General features: G+C 43.0%; 1 protein-coding gene across 1 annotated transcript in view; it reads left to right on the top strand.

Annotated features, from left to right (window-relative positions):
* The first annotated feature begins 6,135 nt into the window (after nucleotides 1–6,135).
* ACVRL1 (activin A receptor like type 1) overlaps nucleotides 6,136–24,914 on the top strand; it is a 52,528-nt gene continuing 33,749 nt past the window's right edge. Inside the window, exons 1-3 of the mRNA XM_020784564.3 lie at nucleotides 6,136–6,551; nucleotides 21,837–21,908; nucleotides 23,940–24,170. Of these exons, the coding sequence (XP_020640223.3) occupies nucleotides 21,842–21,908; nucleotides 23,940–24,170 (298 nt within the window). The 5' untranslated portion in view covers nucleotides 6,136–6,551; nucleotides 21,837–21,841. The remainder of the gene's footprint in view (nucleotides 6,552–21,836; nucleotides 21,909–23,939; nucleotides 24,171–24,914) is intronic.

Here is a 24,914-nt window from a genome sequence, read left to right as displayed (position 1 = left end):
TCAATCTCACCACCGCCGCCCTGCCAAATCCCAAATGGGGCCAAACTAGTGATAATGAGAATGGGGCTCAAACGTGTCTCTTCTGTTTCTTGACATCATGGTTTGATGAAGAATAGTATGGGGCTTTATATATTACATTAGCTGTGAGACACATACAAACCTTTTGTGTAAAAAAGCAGCAGATTTGCTGAGAAAATTATTGTCCCAGCTGGGTTTTTTGTCTACAGCAGGGGTCTCGAAACAACAGCCTGCGGACCACATCTGGCCCACTTTGCCTTTTTATCCAGCCTGGCGAATGCTGCAGGCAAAGGTCCATTCCCTTCAGTGTGTGTGGGCATGTGTGTACACACCTGTGTATGTGTGTGTGTTCCTTCGGCCCTCAAAAATGTGTAAAATATATGATGTGGCCCTCATACTGAAAAGTTTGGAGACCCCTGGTCTACAGAAAACAGCAACTGAACATGACAAACAACTTTGCTGTTGTTTAGTCATTAAGTTGTGTCTGAGTCTTCATGACCCCATGGACCAGAGCATGTTGGGCCCTCCTGTCTTTCACTGCCTCCCAGAGTTTGGTCAAATTCACGTTGGTAGCTTCAGTGACACTGTCCAGCCATCTTGTCCTCTGTCGTCCCATTTTCCTCTTGCCCTCACACAACATCAGGGTCTTTTCCAGGGAGTTTTCTCTTCTCATGAGATGGCCAAAGTACTGGAGCCTCAGCTTCAGGATCTGTCCTTCCAGTGAGCACTCAGAGTTGATTTCCTTTAGAATGGATAGGTTTGTTCTCCTTGCAGTCCAGGGGACTCTCAAGAGTCTCCTCCAGCACCACAATTCAAAAGCATCAATTCTTCAGCAGTCAGCCCTCTTTATGGTCCAGCTCTCACTTCTATACATCACTACTAGAAAACCATAGCTTTGACTATGCGGACCTTTCTTGGCAAGGTGATGTCTCTGCTTTTTAAGATGCTGTCTGGGTTTGTCATTGCTTTCCTCCCAAGAAGCAGGCGTCTTTTTATTTTGTGGCTGCTGTCACCATCTGCAGTGATCATGGAGCCTTTCTGCCGTCAGAGTGGTATCATCTGCATATCTGAGGTTGTTGATATTTATTCCGGCAATCTTAATTCTGGTGTGGGATTCATCCAGTCCAGCCTTTTGCATTAAGTATTCTTCATACAGTGGTGCCTCGACTTATGAACATCCCTACTTACGACAATTTCGAGTTACAACCAGCTCCGGCCGCAAAATTGTTCTTCTACTTGAGACCAGAGCTTCCACTTAGGAACAGAAAAAGGCTGTGGGAAAAGGCAAGAAATTCAAATTGCTAACTGTAGGAAGAGACAAGGCTGCTTCTTTGTAGCTCTTTCGCCCCAGCAGTTAGAGAGTGTGCGTCTTCATAATATTGGTAACTTTGCTTACAAGACTTTGGGTGACAAATTCAGGGACTGGTCTCTTTGTGGGAAAGGGTTTGTCTGAATTCTGAAACAAGAGAGGACTCCAGTACAGTATTGGAGTGCTCATGACTTCCTGAGGTAATTGGTTCCATTGTTGTACCGCTCTAACAGTTTTTAATTACTTATCACAAAAAAGGCCTATTAATGCATCACTGCTTATTTTGAATTTTCTTCCTTTGTTAAGTTATCTGGCATGTGGTGCATTAACTAACTTTGTTAGTTAGTTGTCTGCTGTCAATTTGGAACCAACTTATAGGGCTTTCAAGGTAAATGAGATACTGTATTTAAGGAGTATTTTTGCCAGTTTCACTCCTCCAGTAAATCTCCATGGCCAAGTGAAGATTCAAACCCTGAGTCCTAGTCTGCCACTCCATCCACCGCCCACTGGGGACCTTTAATTAAGTGAACCAACAGATTATTTGAGAACTGAATATAAACATACGTAGAGCTAGGACACATTCAGGTGTAGGAAATACATTGTTTTTGGAACTTGCAAGATGAATACTGAGTGGAATACTTAAAATGTCCAAGTACTCCAGACACTGAACATGAAGAAAGGGAGTGTGAGGAAGAGGCACATCTTGAGGTGCTGTAGTTTGGTAGAGGGAGCAATTTTACTATACTTTGGGGGCAGATATGCACTCCCTCGTTGTGCTGACAACAGCTGTATTTTCCAGCAGGGAGAGAAAGCCATAAGGGGACGTGCTTGCTTTTGCATTTCTGCCATGCACCTGTCAAATGCATAGAAGCCTTTCCAGATAATAAGATGGCAAGTGTACCTGGAATTTCCAGATATATTCCAAATTCCAATTTTTAACATTTCCATTGTACCAAAGGCTACATGTAGGGTTGATCTAGAAAGCTTATCAGGAAACAGGGTTGTTCTGATGACATTGGTGCAGTCAATAGTTTGGGGTAAGGAATGTTTCCCCACTGAATCAGAGTTTGGAAGTAACATACAGTATTAAAAGCAATGATACTGCCAGTGACACATGACTTTAGGATTGACCTCCTCCCTCTTATCCTTCCCTTGTTGGGCAGAGACTTCATTTTCAGGCAAGGTTTTAAGTGTTAAGTGTCCAGAGAATGCTCTATTTGTGCATATATTGTAATATTTTCAAATTGCTTGTAATCCAATTACTGATTAATGTTTAATTGGTTTTTAGTATATAGATTTTTGTGGCATTTTAAACTGTTGTTATTGTACACTACTAATTGTTGTGAGCCACATTGAGTCCCATATGCCAAGAAAGGTGACAAATAGATAAATAAGCATGCCCATAAATAAGCCACCAAAGTATTATTATAATAATGGAGAGCGAGTTAAACCCAAAAGAATAGGGGCCAGATGGTTGAAGGCTGTCCCGCGTTCTAGCTCTGTTGCCAGCGACCAGAATCAAGGTAACTTGCTCAGGCAACCTTCCACTTTATCCTTGATGCTGTTAAATGCCAGATGTGCTTTAAATAAGGCCCAACTAATCCAAGACTTGATCTTGGATGAAATAGCAGATCTGGCCTGTATTACTGAAACCTGAGTGGGCGCAGAGGACAGTGTAGCCCTCTCATTAATTTGCCCACCCGGATATTCCATCCAGCACCAAGGTAGACTGGAGGGTTGGGGAGTGCGGGTTGCCATTATTTATAAAAACACCTTAGAGGTTCTTAGGCTCTCTGCTTTGAGCATCCCAGGCCTTGAGTCCCTTCACCTGTCAGTGGGGACCAGGGATGGATTTGGGATGGTGCTGGTTTCCAGTGCTCCCTGCAATCCAGCACTCTCCTTTCTGGTACTGGTGGACTTCATCTTGGCAGTGGCACTGAGATCCCCTAGACTAATTGTCCTGGGTGACTTCAATGTCCATGCTGAGGTTGGGGCCACAGGCTCAGCTCTTGAGTTCTTGGAAACCATGGCTTCCTTGGACATGTCCCAATTTGTCAACAGTCCCACTCACGTGGCAGGTCACACATTAGACCTGGTATTCTCAACTGGTCAAGCCAATAAGAACTGAGTGGGCGGAGGCTATTATTAATGGGTCTTTCCTTGAGGGCAGGGTCCCCCTTGCCCTCAAGGAGACACTCATTAGGCTTATATGAAAAAAAAATCTGGCAGCTGATTATATTAACAACTGTTTTCCAATCGCTAATATCTCTTTATTGCCAAACCGGTGGAGAGAGTGGTGGCCAATCAGCTTCAGGCTCTCCTGGAGGAGACCAATGCCCTCGATCCATTCCAGTCCAGGTGCAGGCCGCATCATGACACGGAGATAGCATTGGTCACCCTGCAAGATTAGCTCTTGAGGGAGGCCAACAGGGGCAAAATGTCGTTGCTGGTCCTCCTTGACCTCTCAGCGGCCTTTTATACCGTCAACCATAGTATCCTCCTGGGGAGGCTTTGGGGTTGAGGATCAGTGGTCAGGCTTTGGCCTGGCTCTGGTCCTTCCTGGAAGACCATCCTCAGAGAGTTCAGCTTGGGGAGATGTTGTCTGCTCTGTGAACTCTCAATTGTGGAGTCCCACAGGGGTCAATGATCTCCCCAATGCTATTTAATATCTATATGAGGCCACTGGGAGAGATCATCAGGAGTTTTGGAGCTTTGTATTATCAATACACGGATGACACTCAGCGGTATCTCTCCTTCTGCAGTGGATGCTGTCTCGTCCCTTGAACACTGCCTGGATGTGGTGCTGGGATGGATAAAGAACAACAGACTGAGGCTGAACCCGGACAAGATGGAAATTCTGTGGGTGGGGCCCCCTAGTGTCTGTGGTCTGGGTGCCTCCCTATCTTTTTGGGGGAGGCACTCTTTCCTTGAAGGATGAGGTTCGTAGCTTGGGCATGGTTTTGGACCTATCGCTATCAATGACATCTTAGCATCTGTGGTTCAATCCGCTTATTTCCACCTAAAGTGGATCACCCTGCTACGTCCCTACCTTGACACCGGGTCCCTCACCACGCTGGTCCATCTGCTGGTAATCTCGAGATTAGACTACTGTAATGCCCTCTACCTGGGGTTGCCCTTGGGACTGCTATGAAGACTGCAACGGGTCCAGAATGCGGTGGCCAGATTTCTGAGTGGGGTTAGAAAATACCAACATATCTCCCCCACCCTGGCCTCCTTACTTTGGCTACCTGTTCGCTTACGCAACCTATAAGGCCCTAAACAGTTTGGGACCTCAATATCCAGCTGAGCACCTCCTTCCTGTTAGGTCTACCTGTCCTATAAGACAGTCGCAGGCAGGGTTACTGAGATTTCTGACCCCGAGAGAGGCCCGGAAAACAACCACTAGAAATTAGGCCTTTTCGGCAGCGGCAGCACCACAATTATGGAACTCTTTTCTGCCTGATGTCCGTCTGACCCCTTCACTGGGCACATTCAAGAAGCTAGTAAAAACCTGGCTCTTAAGACAGGCCTTCCCTGAACAAACTATACTTTGATACAATAGTGTCCAAAAATATAACTTCTGTCATACTGCCATGGTCCCATGTTTTTATTTTTCTTTGCTTTTAATTGTATTTATTGTATTATAATTTTATCTTCACGTCAATTTATGATTTTTGATTTGCTATTTTGTTACTCTGTTGTTTTTGTTATTTGTTGTAAACCGCCCAGAGTGGCCTTGGCTGCCAGATAGGCAATCAATCAATCAATCAATCAATAAATAAATAAATAAATAAATAAATAAATAAATAAATAAATAAATAAATAAATAAATAAAGCGCTTTCTCCCCAAAATAATAGCTATTAACATATACACCTACTTCCAAATTCTACATCAAACTGTAATCCTGCCTCTTTTCAAATTCTGTCCTGTCTGCTTTTCAGATGAATGAGCAATCCAGAAAACTTGCAAGAAAAGTTTTCTTGGGACTGTGAACACAAACAATAGTCACAAAACAAAGGACATAAAAGGTGCATAATACGTAGAAGAAAAGCCTATTATCATTTCAAAGCCTTAAAAAAGATCCTTTCCCACTCTCAGTGATGGCATGAAGGGAAACATTACATCTGAATCCCTCATTAAGCTTCTAATTAGAATGGAATGTAGAGCAATCTGAGACCACACTTGCTAGATATTCAGAATGTCAGGAACTGATACATTTCTCAAGGCGTGAAAACAAATCTCAGGGCAAGTGGTACTGAAGAAGTCTGATCTTACTATGTGTGGCAGCATTAAGCCCTGAGTATCCATCCCTTCCCTACTCCTGACTGGCCCCAGGACATCCAGGCTCTTTGCAAAAATGTTTGTAATATGGCCATGCTGGCCAGCAATCATATTGGGGGGTACTGGGTCTGGGATCTGTAGTCCAAAATAGTAACTTTTCCAAGTTCTAGATTGTACAGTTTAGAGAAATGAAACAGGGACACAGGAGCAAATTAGTCAATTCAGGTCTGAACATAGGGAGAGCAATAGGGGGTGATGGGAGGAAGGAAATCCAGGAAGGCAAGGGCCATAGGATTTTTCATATTGCCCACAGAAGGATAAGACGATCATAGAGAACAATTGTGCAGCAGGCCTCCGCTGTCTTTTGGAGGAAGAGAGAGTGTGTGTGTGTGTATATGTGTGTGTGTAGATCTGTGCTCCACAATAGGAAATGCTTTATTAGCTGGGAGTGGTGGAGAAAAGCCAGGCAGGAAGAGGCAGTAATAAGTAACATTTTTAACTTCTCCCACATCAGAGCTGCCAAACCACTGCTTTCAGGCAAGAGGAAAAGAGCAGAGGGGGCTGGAAAGAGGATCCTGTCCCCACAACGCACCCACCCCCACTGCCTGCTGCTTTCAACACGCACCGGCCTCCTTGAGGGAGGCTTCAACTAAGGCTACATCTCAGACTCAATCTGGGGAAACTCTCTTCCGAGTCATCTGGAAAATCGGAGGGGTGTGGGGTTGTGTTACGCTGTGGCCGGAAAAGAGACCCATGAATCCATCTCAGGCGAAGCCTCTGAATCCCATGAGGAACTGCCCAAAAAACCCACTTCCGACTTTGGTTTCAAAGAAAGATCCCCCATCCGAGGAAGTGTTCGCCAAGGCCTGCTGAGAGTAGGATATTCCCAGGATATAGCAGGCGGCCAAGATCTGCTTCGTTCCACCTACAAAGACCCCTTGGGTAAGTTGGAATGAATGTTTCTCTCCTTTAACCTTTCCACGTCTCCTTGGGCAGGAGGGGACTTCTGCTGGGCAAAAGAGGGGGAAAGTTTCAAACGGCAGAAATCAAACCTTTAGCCATCAGGCCTTTTATAACCTATAGGGACTGGCATCACATACTGTATATACAAGCATGGGTAAAGTCGTATCTTGGATTTTTCTAGGCTCCCAGAGCATCTGTCAGATAAAAGCTAGGTTACAGCCCATTTGATCCTTTGCTAAACCAGCTGGCCATTGCTTTGAGCTTTATAGAGCCCAGGCCAGACCTGGGGATTTCTCTGAAATAATGAGGACAAAACTTTGTAAGGGGGCAACAGATAACCAGCACTTATTGTAAGAGGGACATTAGGTATCAGTACTCTCAAAGAAGCTCTAAACATGTTGGTTCATTCATTTTATTTATAACTCCACCCCTTTCTCTTAACCAAGTGACTGAATATGACACTTTCCAGGTGAGGCAAAAGGGTTTTGGTATTAAATTGCCTATGATCTCTCTGAAAGTATGGCTGAGGGCCTTGCTGGCTGGGGGGGATTCTGGGAGATGTAGCCCCTGAAAATTAGCATTTCCAGGCTCTGCCTGAGGATGGATCACGAAAGTCTCTGGATAGCTTATGGGGCAATTAAGGGTGGCAGCTGAGCCCAGTGCAAATTGAAGACGGAAGTGGAGATTATATCTGTGTGTCTAGAATGTATCAGCCTGGCCCATGTATTTATTAATTGTAACTATTTTCCAGGTGACCGTACTTAGGTGAGAACTTGCCGCAAAAAGGATGACAGCCCCAGAAAGTAACAAACAGAAACCCAAACAGGTGGAAGGGGCCCATTGATAACTCCCTCTGATGCTATGAAACTGCCATTCCTATCCACCCTGAAATACTTTGGAGTATCTTAATAGAATAGAGAGCTAGTAGGAGTAAATTTTAATAAAGAACTTCAGTACAGTGTTACAATCAATTTGGATGATTAGGCCGATATGGAATGTAATATTCCGCCCTTGTAAAATATACCTTACCTTTTATTGTTTAGTTGTTTAGTCATGTCCATAAGTTCAAAACATGTTGGGATTCACATACAGTACCTTGACTTGACAAATCTGTGTGTTCTACCTGTTGGATTTCTGTTTGTTCCTTTCTTAGCTATAGCTATACATTTGATGGAGAAATGGCTCTGTGAATCTGCTTTGTATCAGACAATGGGGAGAGGATGATGGGTTAGCAGAGAAGTAACATTGGAAGAGATCTGGGGGTGGGCCTCCATCATCTATTTTCTACATCTATAGTCCTTGTAATCTGTGTACTTCTGGATACATCCTTGTTGTATAGAAGGAAAAAGCAGCTACATGAGGTGGTTTTCAAGGGAGAAAGCAGTACATGGGAGAAAGATTAATCTACTTCTACCTACGTTTTTCCTCTTCACTGCAAATCATGCCTATTGCTTTGTAGTGGTAAAGGCCCAGATTCCTAGGTTCAAACTTCTACTAGACATTTTATTTTACCCCTCCATAGAATGAAGAAAGAGTATCTGTTTTAAAATTGCTCATCTTCTACTTTGACTTCCCTATAGGCCCACAGAGAACAATTTTGTGGTGTCTGTGAAGTGGGGGATTTGGGATCTGCTTCACAGGGGGGATCATCCTCTACTTCACTGGTTCTTAACCTTGGGTTACTCAGGAGTTTTGGACTGCAACTCCCAGAAGCCTTCACCACCCAACTGTGCTGGCTGGGGTTTCTGGGAGTTGCAGTTCTAAAACATTTGAGTAACAAAGGTTAAGAACCACTGCTCTACTTGATGGGCTGTCAAGTCCAAGCCTTGTTTATAAAGAAGGAGAATAAGGGCCATGAATGATCAGCATTTGCAGGCAAGCCAAAAGCCATAGTTTCCCCACCATGGTGATATACATTATATCTCCATTTTATTTACAGTAAATGTTTCTAGATTTGTATCTTTATCTGTAAATTAGCCCACGCAAATCTGCAGCACTTTGTTTGCTTTTTTGTTGATGCTTAAATGATCACTTATGTGCTCTGACGACGCAGCACAGCCAAAAACTAAGTTCACAATTCTTGTTCGTATTTATTTAGCCTGGAAGCAAGTTGCAGTGAACACAAATTTGCAGGAATACATTAAACCAGTTTTTAAAAATATATTTATATTTTGTTGTGCAAACTCTGTCCTAACATATGGCCTAAAATATCTAACAGAGTAATAGACAAGATTAAAATCTACCAAAAACTTGACAGAATAAATATGGCTGAGCCGTTGGCCTAACAGAAAGGCCCATTCTGCTACTCTAAATGGAGAATGGTATAAGGTGGAAGAGACATGACAGAAATAAAAAAAAATCTATCTTGTCTGCCATGTTAGTCCCAAGTCATTTTGCTGCCTAAAGTGAAAGACACATTCAAAATGTGGAAGCAAACTGGGCAGGGCTGGGCAGGTAGTTACGTCAGCCCTGAGCCATGGCAAAGAGACCTTGCTTTCACTGCCAGTTTAGGAGCAAAGGGGCAGGATTTCTGGCACATTAGTGTCTGTCTCACCTACACATCCCCACCATTCCTAATTCTTCTGCAGCGGTTGCCTGAGTGGGGCTCTTTCATCCTGCCTTGCAGTGTTGCTGTGTCTCAACATTAACCTCTGCAAAGCAAACAAGAAGAATGTGTAAGCCTCCTCCAGGCCTTCTCCACTATGCATTCTCGTTACAGTACAGTGGTGCCTCGCAAGACGAATTTAATTTGTTCTGCGGCCAATGTTGTCTTGCGAAAAATTTGTCTTGCGAAGTGCGTTTTCCCATAGGAATGCATTGAAATCTAATTAATAATGCGTTCCTAAAACAAAGTCAGAACAAAGTCAAATTTGGTTTACAAAGGTTTTATTAAGTGCTCTTTAAAGCCATACATATTGTGCAGATGATTTTTTAAAATTCAATTTAAAAACTTTAACTTTTTAAACATCATAGAAAAACATTTTAAAATCAGCAAACATGAGGCAGGAACAAAAAACGAAAACATTCTTCTTGCGAAGCACGGCCATAGGAATATTTGTCTTGCAAGTCATCAACCCCATTGCCAAAACCATTTGTCTTGCAAGTTTTTTGTCCTGTGAGGCATTTGTCTTGCCAGGCACCACTGTACTTGGGATCCCTTGTAGCTAAATGTTACATTGTGAATTTGTTAAACTCCCTTTAAAGCCATCAAAGCTAGTGGCTATCAACACTGCTTGTTGCAATGAATGCCAGACCTTGAAAATATACTCTAAAATGACTAAGGGTACAATCAGAAAGCAAGAAAGGATAGCATAGGATGGCACTGGGAAGGGTCACTTTACCAGGAGCAATCTCCCTTCACGCAACCTTTCAGTCCATCCAGGAATTGCTCCAGCCCAGCCACACACACACACACACAAAAAGAGTAGTTCTACCACTGGACCAAAAAGTCCAGCTTGGGCACAGATCAGTGATAGGCTGGAGCCCGTATATCATGTGATCACTGGGAAATAACTAGCACTGGACCGTGCCACAAGCAGTCCAAAATGGAAGCTAGTATTTCCTTTTCTGATTGAATCAACATATTAATGTTTATTGTTACTTTTAAATTCTTATTAATCCTAACATCTCTCATTTATTAATTGTTGTTCTTGTTACTCAATCCCTTCAAAAATAGGAAAAAGACCAGAAATAATCAACCTGTTTCCTAATGTTAAAAAAAACTTATGTAAAGTAACAAATACTATTATTCATTGCCCCCAAACCAATAATGTGTTAGTATAACCCCTATAGATATTGATATGAAAACAATGAAAATTAATGTCATTAGCCCTGGGTATCATGGCAGATTTAAACATAGCACTGGTCACAGGGTGAACAATTGCAGCTATGGGAATTTCTCCAGCCACATGCCTTGAAACAAGGCCAAAAATCGTCTCAAAAAGTCACATACCCTGGGAATCTATGTGCCTTTTTGGGGAAAAAAGAAAAAAGAAACCAAGTCATGAGTGTTATCTTGGCATTAAAAAGCAGAACTGGTAAACATGTTTGAGGTTTTGAGACTTTCAATCACAGAATTATGCTTAGCATTTGCATGGGGCTTTTCTAATGCCTCTCTGTGTTTCTCAGAATCTTCTCAGAAACCAGTGCTATAAACGCACAACATGGTTTGAAAAAAGTACTTTTCTCTAGTAACAATTTCCAGTATCCCACAGAAGCTATACTGCCTGGGGGAACTGGAGAAATCAAGTTTTCAAAAGCAATTTTTTTTCAAGATTGGCTTATAAACTAAGCCTATATTATTATAATCAAGTCATTTTACAGCTTAGTTAGGCTCAGGGATTGACTCGCCTTCTTGGTGAGTTGAAAGCCAGAGACTGTACTTAACTGATCTTGAGCACTATAAAACCGCAGCCCTAAGAGAGTGCAGAAAACCACAGCTGCAGAGTGCAGAATGGAGGCTGTGTATTTCCAAATGTTGTTAGAGTACAATTTTCACTATCCCTCACCATGCCCTACTGGTTTTTACCAGTGTGATCAATAAGAATTAAGAGCACATGGCCAATGTTTCAAATCTAGCTAAATCCAAACGGCTGAAACAAAACTACAATGCAGTATGTGCTCTTCATGAAGAAGGCTAGGACAGCCACATGAAATAGAGGGCGGGGTTCCTGTATATTAAACAGTTGTGTGGAAGACACAATTTCAGCAAGCGTCTCTCCAAAAAAAGCTCTATCTGCTGAAATCCCCTGTTCCACATAACTATTTCAAAAGCAGAAGCCCTGTTTTCTTATGTATGTGACCACCCTACAGACAGCTGAAGTTCAAAGTGGGGGAATATCTGGTTAGAAAGTGACGGTAAGCCCCTTTGTGAGGAAAAGGTGTCATAGAAATGAAATTAACTTAATAAGTAAATGATGTGAAGAGAAAACTTTTCCCTATCTAAGATTCTGAAGAGTTCCTACCCATTCAATTCGACAACACTGCACTAAATGAACGTGATTTAAGTCAACGTCCTACCGTGTTTCCCCGAAAATAAGACAGGGTCTTATATTAATTTTTGCTCCAAAAATGCATTAGGGCTTATTTCCAGGGGATGTTTTATTTTTTTCATGTACAACAGTCAACATTTACTGAAATACAGTCATGTCATCTTCTTCTAGTTGCTGCACAGTGGTGGAGGGCAGGGTTTCACTGAACTAGGGCTTATTCTTGGGGTATGGCTTATATTACAGGCATCCTGAAAAAATCATATTAGGGCTTATTTTCAGGTTAGGGCTTATTTTCGGGGAAACAGGGTATGTTCTTAATGAATAAGGAACACTCAATTAATGTAAATATTACAGCCAAAATATGTTAGTAAGTTGCATGCTCAAAATGTGGTTTGAGTGGTCCTGTGAAGAAGTCTTCCTGTAACAAAACAATGGTGTTTGTTTCACCATGTGGCCAGCTCATAAACCACATTTACTATCTCATCACTCTAGCAACGTTATACAGTATGTGCTTGTGTGTGCCCTGAAAATGTTCATTCAGCCAAATGTTACAAGCAGCCACTCCACCCAACAACTAAATCTTGCACTCAAAAGCAAGTTCTATCTTGGTGCATTGGTTCCACTTCCTGCTCAGCTCCATGTCATTTAAGGTTTAAGAATTTAAAAAAATTAATCTGCTGAATCAGATCAAAACTTGATCAAGTTCAGCATCCTGGTTCCCACAATAGTCAACCAGTCGCCCCTGGGAAACCTACCATTTATTCCTCACCAAGAAAGAGGGCAAGTGAGGGTACAAATTTCCATAAAAATGACAAATGTTTGCATGTATATGTGGATAAGGCGGGGAAAAATAAATGATTATTATCAGCTGAACAGAAATAAGGTACACTACAGACTGTAACTCTCACCTCTGTGCCCACTCCATCGGCTGACCAAGTGCTCCCTGTGCATGCATAACTGCAGGATCCCTGCTTTTCTCCTTTAAAGTTCTTTATCTTTAGATCAGGCTTGGCCTTGACTACCTTTAAACAGAAGATTGTGTGGTGTAAAATAGGGCACATGGCCACCCTGGGGGTTGATCCAGATAGAATTTGGGTCTCAACAAAACTTTGATGTAGTTTTCTGGCAAGCAGGCATAAATAAACCTGAATAAATATTTGATATAGGTGGAAACAGTACCTTGGAACTGATAAGATGAAACACAGACGTTGACACGGGCTTGTCCCTTTTCTCCAGTTGCTTCCCAGACATCTCTGTCACTGAAGAGGAACCCCGTGACCTGATTATTTTCCAGTTGGCCTGAGTCCTGCTCCTCCTAGACTCTGTCTGGTCCAGCAGTGTATTGAAGAGGCGCCTTCTCTTGTCTCCTGCTTCGCAGACCCTTTACGTAAGACCTTGGACTTAAAATCAAGCCCTTCTATAAATGCGTTCCAGAAACTGGAAAATGGTTAGGTAACCATATCCCGACCAGAAAGGAGAGGAATCGTAAAGAGACTGAGGGAATGTAAGCAGAATTTGAAAAAGGTATTATTTGAAAGGACAAGCCCGCTCAAACTCCCAGATCTACAAACAGCTGGTCTGCCCGTAAGAGTCCTATCCTGAGTTAACTAACACACTCTTGTCCAGTGTGTGTGGTTGATCTGTATGAGGGAAAATGAAATCTCAGGGTGTGTAATGGACATAGTCCTGGGTAAAAAGAGGTTTTTCCTTCCTTGAGGAATGAAAGTGTGGAGATAATGTCATATGCTTAAATGAAATGGGAGCTAAGATACAGGAGGGGGTCTAAATATAATTAAGAAACATGTAATCAGGACTAGGAAGTAAAAGTCTAGGTTTCTTTTGATTTTATACTGAAACCTGGCATATCAATATGGGGCAGTTTAAGAAAGATAGAATAATTGCATGAACCTGTTTATTTTCAGGTTCAGGAAGTTACCAGTACCTGTTGCCAACCATGCTTGAGGCAGTTTTTTCCTTAGGATCAGAATGTGCACTTCACCCACATATTCAGAAGTGGACAATGTTTGTACTTCGCTTCCGGAATGCCTCAGCTAGTATGGCTACTGGGGATGTGCCATTTGGATGTTTTGGACTACAAACCCCATTAATTCTCCATTCTGGGAGTTCCAACAGACAGACACTTAAATGTTGCTTACCTGGAAGGCTTTGTGACCTAACTAGGCCTATCTCCATCCAAGCTTCCTTTTCAGAAAGGAAGCTGCCCCTGTGTTTGCTAGGAGTTTCCTTTCGGAATAGGAAGCTAGGCTGAGCTAGGGCAGAAAGCCTTCCAGCTTAGGCCTTTCTCTCCGGTGAGCCACATTTAGAAGTTTGTCAGTAAGGTAGAACTCCCAGAATGGAGAATTATGAAGTTTGTAGTCCCAAATTTTTTTTTAAAATGCTAAATATTAAGTCGCTAACACCCACTGGCTGGGGAGTTCTGGGAACTACTGTACTATATTCTAAAATTACCTCTTTCAAATTCAGCTTACATTCACTTGCTCTTTTCAATTTTCTGCTTCTTTCTGTGTGAGATATGATTGTATAACCTCTTCCCATTTTCTGAAACACATTTATAGAAGGACTTGAAGTCCCAAGGTCTTGTGTAAGGAGGGTCCGGAAAGCATTAGACACACAAAGGCACCTCTTGGGCCACCCTTTAAAGACTCCAATGCTGACAGTGTCTATGATGAGCGCTGGGTTCAGGCCAAATGGAAAATAAGGAGGTCACAGGGTTTCTCATGAAGGAGAGTTCTGGGAATCAGCTGGAGCAAAGGGAGAGTTGAAGTAGCTGCTGGGCTGTCCAAGAGGAGGAAAGAAAGCAGAAATCAACAACAGAGTGATAGGAAAAACATTAGGCTGGGAGAAGTATAGTAATTTGCTTTCATTTCTATTCTGAAGTGCAGTATAAATGCTGCATGTGATAGGAGCTAATAGGTAAATGGGGCCTGATGTGATCTTGTTCCAGCTTCTCTATGACAATTTGTTTAATTAATTTAATGTCTTTTGATTATGTTGTCTTCATGTCTTGTGATGGTTGGTAAACCACCCAGAGTAACCAGTGGCTAGACAGGCAGTATATAAATCAAATTAATTAATTAAATTAAATAAATAACCATAAAATAGCATCAGGGAAATTTACAATAATAGAGCACAATAAAATACAGTACAACAATGCAATTTAACTCATAGGATAAAACAGTGAACTAAGGGCATAATCACATGCATCATTTGAATTGTTTCTTTTTCCTCCTTTTTTATATAAATATATTTGTATGTATAGTCATGTGGTATATATACCACAGGGCCCATTCACATGGCTGTCAATTCAGTTGGTACATTTTTTTGCTATTTTTTCTGTAGGCTACATGTGCCATCTCATATACAGTACTATGATTCATCTTCCGTCCTGTTGCTTGGTCCTAGCAAATAAATAAATAAATAAAAATCATAAGTGATATGTCTGTTTCTTGCTGTCATTTCCAGATGTTAGTCAATGCATCACCTTGTGGGAAATGTCACTAGAAATGTAAGGCAGCATTTTAAAGGACTTGAACTGTTGTAGAAAAGCTAGGGGGGAATTAACTATAAGCCACCAAAAATGGGGAGGATGGGTACAATAGGGAAGACATTGACTAAATGGTGAACTATTATGGAGAAAATATATACATTTTTTTAAAAGAGGGTACAAGTATGGAGACCATGCAGTGGGGCTTGCCCTGCCTGCTTTGGCCTCTGGTCCCATCTGTTTTTGGCTTTGGCTTCACCCAGGAATACTTGTGACTCTCATCCTCTCCAGATATACAGCCCAAATGTTTCACCTCCAGAGAATGAGGCTATTAACATACAAGCGGTTGTACAACCTTTGTTTATAGCCAGATGCTCACATTCTGCCTTGGCTCTGTGATAAGACAGAAGGTGGACACATTGGGTGGTGAGTGGAACTTTCACGCACACCCCCAAACACACGATGGGTCAAGCCCTACTCACTTTCGGACTGTGACATCTCAATATGGCTTTAGACTCTTATTACAGAGGGATTGTACCTCTCCAGTCTAATTGTCATGCCTCCTCTTGCTGAGTCATCTTCAGAAGAGGAAGATATCTTGCAACCAAAGGAGGTCAGTGAAAAAGAGGTCCACCTGAGGCCTGAAGGTCCACCAGTGGTCTACTCTCAGGGAGTCCTTGGGAAGGGAGGCCTCTGCCAGTGCCACCAACAAGACATCAGTCAGTGTGGAGAGCCTGGTAGATGTGAGACTCATGTGCCCAAGAGAAAGGAGAAGACTCGAAAGGTTGAAGCAAAAGCAGTGGCAACATGTCAAAATCCCTTGATAACCACATGGGAAACAGCTACCCGCCCTTAAAGAGACATTTTGAGAGCTTTAAATTTTGTAGGCTCAGACAGCTGGCTTGGGAAATACAACTGATTACACTACCTCTTGGTCATGCCCAGGAAGACCCTCAGGAACCATTTACAACTTGAACTATCAGACAATATGTAGCTGCCTGCTCCTTGCATTTGAGGAATCCCTTGTACCAGAGTTTTCAGCTTGTCTCATGGACTCTGATGAATGCCCCTTTTTGACATTGGACAGGGCCTGAGGATGTAGCTCAGCTCTTGTTGCCCACAAACTAGGAGTAATGCAGATAGAAGATTGATTCCCTCTGCGTAAGATCTGCCCATCACACATCTGCCTTGAGAATGCACTTTCCCTCCCTGACAAATCCCCGTTCCTTTCCCCACTGATGCAGTGTTCATCATCTGCTCCATGCTAACTATAGTTAGTGATAACCAGGCTTCCACTTTATCTAGGGTCCACAAGCCAATTTCATAGCCTGTTTTCAATCTAGGCTAAGGAGGAACCCTGGTTCCCATTCTCTGTGGTTTGAGGTAGTGCAGATGTAACTCTGAGCTTGACTGGACAAAGTTGCAGCCCTCCAGATATCTCTGCACAGCAATTCCCATGAGCTTTAGCAAGCATACCCAGTGAGAAATTGTGGGAGTTGCAACCCAACAACATCCGGATGGCCACAGTCACTCACCCCTGTGCTAAACCATGGTTAAAGTTCACAGTGAAAGAAGAGGGGATTTGTGCCAGAGAAGAGAGAGGAGCAACTGCTTTTGGCCTTTGATTTGTCTGGAGCTAATCTTTCCTCCATACTGGACTTTGTTTATATCAGTGGTCCTTTCTGGCCTCGCTATTTACAGGCCAGTGATGTCTAATGTCTAGCCTGTGTTTCCTCTTTAGAAGCAGCAACAACAACCTGTTTCTGGTGTGGAGACACTATTGTGGCCCCACTAGACAGCCTCATGACTGGAGCCATGCTGCTTAGGATCTGTGACAGATCTTTGCCGGCCTGCAGATCTCTGTTTACGGGCCTCTGTTTCCCCCTCTCCATCAAGGGCAGAATCTAAACAATCTTGATTCCTGTCCAGGCAGCAACGCCCTGGCTACAGGCTGGAATTTGTGAATAGCAGGAAACGGAGATACGCTTTATTTGTGCTCGGGATCTGCAGGCAACACAGGACAAAAAGGTCCTGGAGCCTCGAGGCTCACATTTTGTGCATTTCCAAAGGGGAGGGTTGTAAGAGAATGAGTGGTGAGGTCAAGACTTCACTGAGTTTAGCTTGGCAAGATTTTCTGTTTCACAAGAAGTTAAATGAGCAAACAAGCCGTGTCCCCCCTCAAAAAAACAAAACAAAACACAAAAACCTTCCCATTCCTGTCTCCTTGGTGGAACAGCTGGAACATTTTTAGATTGTTGCAAAGAGTATTTTTATATCATTGATAAGCCTGATATAAAACCCTAGGGTCTCTGCAATCATCTTATTGGGCCTCAACTCCTGGAGATAGTAAAGCACGGGTTGGAACAACGCCAAGAGAAGGCAGAGCAGAAGAGGATTCAGCACCAAAGCAAGGCAGACTCTGCACCCTTTAAAGCCAGATCCTGACAATAACAAAACCTTGGAAATAATACATACTGGAGCTACAGCTCCTGGATTCTCCTACCCTTCCTGGCTAAGGATTCTGGGACTTGTAGTCCAAACAAAGTACCTTAAACAAATTGCCTCTGACAGCAAACCAAACTGGAAATCCATCGCTTAAGGGGGACAAAAGAGGGAGGGAAAATAATCAGCTCCCCTGGCCCCCCAGTACTACAGCTGGAATTGTGAGCAGGCTCAGAACAGTCCCCATGTCATGACTAGGATCTTCAAGTGCTCCCTCTTGCTCTGTATCTTGAGAAAGAGTATACTGGGTAGAGTGGGGTAAGGCACGATGGTGTTTTGGATTAGAGATGGGAAATAATTCAAGTAACACTGTTGCCTAAAATGTGTGCCCATTTTAGATAACAAAGGTATAACAGTATTATATTTCCTAAAGGAAAGTGGCAAGTGGCAATGGCAGGAGCCATTTTCATGCAATGAGTAACATATATTTAAAATGCCATCTTGAGATATTTTAGAGGCCATTTGATAGGATTTTTTCCTCAAGGTTTTGGTGTGTTGGGTTTTTTTTTTTAACAAGCCATGGTGTTTGAAGTATGAGGGACTCTCACATCACCTTCCAAATGCAATAGGGGTGGGGGAATCCAGGGTTATCCTGGCCAAAGGATTCAGGAGTTCGAGTGCAAGAAAATGATTTTCCCAACCTTTGTTGTCATCTTGACCTGTGGAAAGCATGGAATCCTTTTCGCTGTGATTGTGTTTCACTACGAAATGCCTCAATTGTGCTGATTAAAAAGAAAAACAGCGATATGAATGGATAAGATTATTTTCAACCAGAACTAGGAAGTTGCTGTTTATATGCCACCAAGTTGTCTCCAACCTATGACAACCCAATGAATGAGCAATTCTCCAAAACGCCCTGTCCTCAATTGCCCTGTTCAGCTCTTGTAAACTCAAGCCTGAGGCTTCCTTTACAGAAGAGGTTCCCTACCTCCTTTCAAGTCATGATGATCCCCTTTTGTAATAGCCAAATAGCCTGTGACCACCTGGGTTTGTATAAAAAGGAACTGTTTCCCCTGCATGGCGGCACTGAGGCTGATGCTGCTCACCCTCCCACTGCTCCTGCCACTGAATCAATGGCTGCCTTATCAAAACTGGGGATGGAACAGGCTATGGGAGGTTAAAGGTCGGGAGCAGAGAAGGCAAAGGACTTCAAAGATGGACCAGGGGGCAGAAGGAAATTCTAGTACCCACGGAGGGGGCAAAACCTTCGTGCAGAAGGGATCCCCCTCAGAAACAAGCACAAGGCTTTCCTTGCACCCACTGTAGATCTCCCCCTTCTTTAGGTTATCCAGAACTGATGTGTCATATTGTAAAAAAAATAGTCCCCGTCATCTTTTCTCATAAGTTAGAGGCTTCTTTCTCTCCCAAAAACAGGTGCACAGCTTGGGGGTGCTCCTGAATTCATTCCTAGCCTGGATGCTCTGGTCTCAGCGGTGGCCAGGAGCGCCTTTGCACAGTTAAAACTAGTGCACCAGCTATGCCCACTTTGTTGAGAGATCTGATCTGGACATTGTGATACATGCCCTAGTTACTTCCTGGCTGGATTACTGTAGTACACTCTATGTGGGGCTGCCAATGGAATGTGTCAGGAAACTTCAGCAGGTCCAAAATGCAGCAGCCAGGTTGCTGACTGGGGCTGGTTACAGGGATCACATACCCCTTCTATTACAGTAGCTCCACTGGTTGCCAATCAGCTTCTGGGCACAACACAAAATGTTGATTTTAACCTATAAAGCCCTAAATGGCCTGGGCCCAAGATACAAGACTGTATCTTCCATTATGAGCCCGCTTGGGTATTAAGATAACAGGAGAGGCTGTTCTCTCAGTCCCGTCACCTTCACAGGCTCATCTCATGGTGCCTTCTCTGTTGCTGCTCTCAGACTTTGGAACTCCCTCCCACAGGAGGTCAGACTGGCCCCATCTTTGCTGTCCTTCCACAAGCAGGCGAAGACCTTTCTTTTCACACAAGCCTTCCCTCAGTAACTAGCTACCTATGTGTGATTGTAGGTGGATTGTTATGCATTACTGCGATTTTTAGTACTTTTTGTGTTTTCCACTCTTGGAGTGGTATTTGCTCATATACATTTGTATGTATATTTATTGTTATAAGCTTTAATATTGCCTTCTAATGATATATTCTGCCTCTTTATACTGATTTTTTTAAACTTTAAATATTGTATTTCAATATTGTAAACCACCTTGGTCCTTTTCAAGGAGAAATGTGAGGTAAAAACATTTTAAATGAATAACTAAATACATAGATATATACATGAACTTTAATATCCCGCTCTGAAGATCAAGGAAGAAATTATTTGACAAGGGCAACAACACATAACCAACACACACCCCCAAGAAAACATTTTGCAACCTCCCCTGGGGGGAACCCACAGGTTGGGAAATACTGCTTTAGAGAGTCATTCTATCTCATATGTGGTCTTTCTACTGCCTTCAACCTTTCCCAACATTATTGTCTTTTTCCAGAGAATCCTGCCTTTTCATGATGTGCCCAAAGTCAGACAGCTTCAGTTTCAACATTTTCATCCCAGAAGTAACTTGTTTTTAATGAGTTACTTTTGGAGTGAGTTATGTTCAGCTGTCATGAGCTAGAATTTAAGCCACTTCTTTCCCTCTGAGGGTCATGACTGTAATATAGAACAGGAACTGAGTGCCCACTTGTTGCTAGTTACCGATGGGGCAGGGCGGGAGAACAGTCACACAGGTGGTGTATTTTGCACAGCTAAACCCCTATCATCACCTTTCTTTTTGGAGGGGGGGGGGTCTTGTAGACCTAAATATGGAAGGAAATGAAATCGATAGATTTCCCCTTCTGTTTGAGAAAGGGCAGGGAAGGCATTTTCTGCTCTGGCTGATGTGGCAAAAAGGGCATGGAGATGGCTCTGAGGGCCAGTGGAGACATCGTTGTTTAGTTCACAGCTTTTATATCCTTCCTTTCCCTCAGTGCAGTGATGCTGGCCTGTGTGGCTCTCCTCATCCCCACTATATCATCATAATGACCCTGTGAGGTAGGCCAGACTAAGAGAATAGAGTCCGCCCAATATCACACATGAGTTTCATGGGCATGGGGTTGGCAGAATGGTCTCCTGAGCCCTCGTCTATTTGTTGCTGTCCACTGGCGTATGTTTGTGAGAGCTACGTGTACACTTACATGCGCAGGAAATCTTCCTGTTAGGCTGCGGTGTGGATGTGCTGTTAGGCTGTCCTGCCGACGTTGTCTGTGAGGCCGTGGCAGCACTAAATATTATACTGACCTTGTTGCCATCTTCACAGATGCCAGCATCTTCTACCAGAAAAGGTTTCCAAAACATTCCCTTTTCTACCCTGCTCTTGCGAGGGCACTGAATCTTTGTCGCGCTCTGGTTGTATTCCTAAAACATTCCCTGTCCTGTGGTTGTGGGGAGGTAGCAGAACTATTGGAAGATTAAAACGAAGATGGCTATGACTTTTGGCTGAGAGCTTCATGCCAAGGGCCAGTGCAGAGCTTAAGAAAAGCTACTTTGGGGGGGTTACAGCTGCCAGTGTACCCCAGCCAAGGTGACTATTCTTACTTGGGTAAGTACCTTTTCTAAGCTGTGGTCCCATGATCATTTCCATATTGTTCATTTGGTGAGATATCCCTCGATGACCCAGGCACCTGAGGGTGTGATCAGGTGGCTGAAACGGTACACGTCCCATCACACTGGAAAAGGGTTACTTAGCAGGGAGCGATTTCCCTTAAAGCAAACCCTTCCATCCGCTGGGAATCATTCCAGCCCCGCCCCCAAAAGAAGTGGCTGGACAGCTACTACAAAAAGGTCCAGCTTGAGCACAGATCAGGATTGGGCCAGAGTGCATTTTCCTGTGCATCCTCTAATCACCGTGAAGCTGACTGCACCAGATAACAACACAAGGGATCCAAAATGCAATTTGTTTCCCCAGATGAATACACCCTGAGTCTTTGCAAGTGTAATTGTATTTGTTTGTAGAAATCCTTATCCTAGACATTCTGTGACAATTTCCTATCAGTGTTATTATCATTGTCATAATTAACATCATAATTATACTGTTGTTGTTGTTGTTGTATCAACCACCCAACTTTACAGAGTCTTCTTTTATTTAAAAAAGCTGTGTGTAGATATGAGTGTCAAAATGTTGATACCATAGATCTTTAGTGAGACAAGTGGTATTTTAGGATAAATGGGGAAAATTCATATTAGGATTCTTATTAATAACTCATTCTGGGTTATTTGTTTTGTTTTTGTTCTTCAGGCAAAATGCTGCAAGACGCTTCTGTGGGCCTTTTGTTGGCAAGCGTGAGTCTCCTGACAAGCGTTGTCTCTGGTAAGAAATATTTGCAGCAGACAACAGACGGGGTCAAGGGACATTGCTTCACCTGGAATGGGTGTTTGGGGCTGCTGTCCAACAGTGGGAAGGGAAGGCTTGGAGAACTAGAGGAGCTGCCGGGGGGTGGGGGGGCGGAATGTGTGGGCCCAAGAATACCGTGGGCGCAGTCAGAACAAAACAGTCCGTGCCAGTGGTAATTCTTTCCAGTGTGGACATTTTCCTTGCTATGAATACAAAGCACAAGTTAATTGTCTACATGTCTACCCAGGAGCAAGCATATATGACATAGGGATTGCCATTTGACTGCTTGGCTCTGTCACCCTATGTGGCCAAAACGTCTCCCTCAAGCGTCATTCATTTACTGTATTTATTAAATATCCTGCCTGCCTCCCAAAACAATGGGGAACATTATGTCCTCTGATTAAAACATATTCAAGCAAGCTACAGAGGGCAGGGCAGGGCTGGCTGGCTGGCTCAGGGAGTTGGGTACCTGACTGTGGAGCCAGAGGTTGGGATTTGGGGAGTCTGGTTCCCCAGTGTGCCTCCCAGAAGAAGAGCCAGCCTGCATAACCTTGGGCAAGCTGCACAGTCCCAGAACACACACCCAGGAGAAGGGATTGGTAAACCAGTGCTGATTTTTCTGTACTTGGGAAACCCTGGAAAGTGCAGCTAGAAATTGGAATTTTCTTGATGGCATGTAACTACCCTGTTTCCCCGAAAATAAGACCTAACCTGAAAATAAGCCCTAGTATGGTTTTTCAGGATGCTCGTAATATAAGCCTTTCCCCCCAAATAAGCCCCAGTTAAGTGAAACCCCACACTCCACCATTGTGCTGCAACCAGAAGATGACATGACTGTATTTGAATATATGTAGATGGTTGTACATGGGGGGGGGGAAACTCACCCTGAAAATCAGCCCTAATGCGTTTTTTGGAGCAAAAATTAATATAAGACCCTGTCTTATTTTCGGGAAAACGTGGTATTATTCTAGAGAGGGCAGAGGGGAGATGCATTGGAAAAAGAAGGGGAATGGGATATAGAAAACTCACATAAGTCATTTCTGGAAAAGGGGTTGGGGAGAAGTGGGGGCCTCTATGAGGGAATTAAAAATTGACACCTTAATCCTAAGCAGTTGTGTAGCTGCTGATCAAATTTCTTTTATTAGCGATAGGGACAGCCCAACCATTAGGCAAAGCCAGTCATAAACAAAGTGAGACTATTTGCAAACTACAGGGGATGCAGCCTGAGAACAGCTCCCATGGTTTAAAGATGTTCCTGTACTGACAAGCATGTATCTTTCAGCACTTATGGAGTTCCCTCTTAACATCAGTTACTGGAATCCTGTTATACTGCTATGCAAAAGACATAACATTTAGCAGTAAATTGCCATACATTAAGAAATCTCCATAGGCACTATCTGTTGTATACTAAATCACATGACTCAGTGTGGAGCAAATAATACCTGCAGAGATTTTTTAACTTCCAACCATTTGCCACTAAACCCTATGTTGTTTGCATAATTGCGCAGTAGGATTTTTGGCCATAGAATTTTCAAGCTATTCAGGGACCCCCCCACATTCATAAAAATCCAATCCTAATGAAGCAGGAGGTCAGCTTTTCTATGATGGGTTGTCTAAGATGTACAATTTGGTCCTTGGGTGCCTGGCTACCAGGTAGAGAGCTCCTCCTAGCACAGCTGACCCTAAGGTATTGTGCAGCTATTCTGTCTGTTCTTCTGATATTTTGTGGGTCAGAAAAAAGAAGGAAAAGCAGTGGGAAGAAACAAAAGTGGAAGATGGTACCATCATGGGTCACATAAAATCCCATGAATGAGGCAGGGCAGATGCCCCCCAAAAAAGCCTTTTCTCCAGAAGTATCCCTTTAGGTAGTGCTTTCACTATTTCTGCCTCTTAACACGTGCAACTTTCAGTGCTGCACAATGCATGGCTGTGCAATCGTTAGGTTGCAAAAAAGAGCAAAGGGTGCAGCCTCTGTGACATGCGCGGTCCCCCTTCATGTTCTTGCAGGTGAGTTGATGTGTGTTTGTGATGAGACAGCACCCTACTGTGAAGAAAACCTTACTTGTTCCGGGATGCTCTGTTTTGTAAGCAAGCATCAGCAGGATGGGGAAACTATCCTAAGGAAAGGATGCCTGGCAACTGAGTATGAGCTATGCAAAGGCTCCATCCAAGAAAACTATGGCATGAAGTGCTGCGGTTCCAATATGTGCAATTTTAATCTTTCCATCATGCTGAAAGGTAGGTTCACACACCTTCTCCTGCAGTGACTGTCATGGCTCTTTAGGCAGGCCTTCCCTCCTGTAAATACTTGATCTTCATTTTTCTATTTTAATTTCGCTCTATACTTTCTCCATCTTGAATGAATACTAATATTATTTATTTATTTATTTATTTAAATTGTTGTTTTAACTGTCTTTATGATATTTTATTGTAAGCCACCCAGAGTAGATGCAGTCAAGATGGGCAGGATATAAATGGAATGAATGAATGAATGAGTGAGTGAGTGAATGAATGAATAAATAAATAAATAAATAAATAAATAAATAAATAAATAAATAAATAAATAAATAAATAAATAAATAAAATACACAAGGAGGGAGGAAAGAAATGAAGTATCTTCTGTTTTCTCTGGAACATCTTGACTTCCGAGTTCCAAGCAGGAAACCATGATAATTCTTCTGTTTCAAGGGGAGAAAGTCCTGTGTTAGGGAAAGCAAAATGGAAGATCCTTCTGTTTACTCAAAAGTAGTAGTTCCCAGTCTTGGATAACCTAGGTGTCCTTGGACTACCACTCCCAGAAACCCTGGCCAGCAGAACTGGTGGTGAAGTCTTCTGGGAATTGCAGTCCAAAACATGGGTTACACAAAACTGAGAACCAGTGCTTTAAAGTAAACAAGTGCAATATTGATTAGGATTCAGACTGGCATGCATGCTGACTTTTATCTAAAAATGTGCTAACCCCTTACCCTAGAGTTATTTAAC

The sequence above is a fragment of the Pogona vitticeps genome, chromosome 2 (assembly GCF_051106095.1).
Source record: "Pogona vitticeps strain Pit_001003342236 chromosome 2, PviZW2.1, whole genome shotgun sequence".
NCBI lineage: Eukaryota > Metazoa > Chordata > Lepidosauria > Squamata > Agamidae > Pogona > Pogona vitticeps.
The sequence above is the reverse complement of the archived record's forward strand: the minus strand, read 5'-3'. Positions and strand labels throughout refer to the sequence as shown.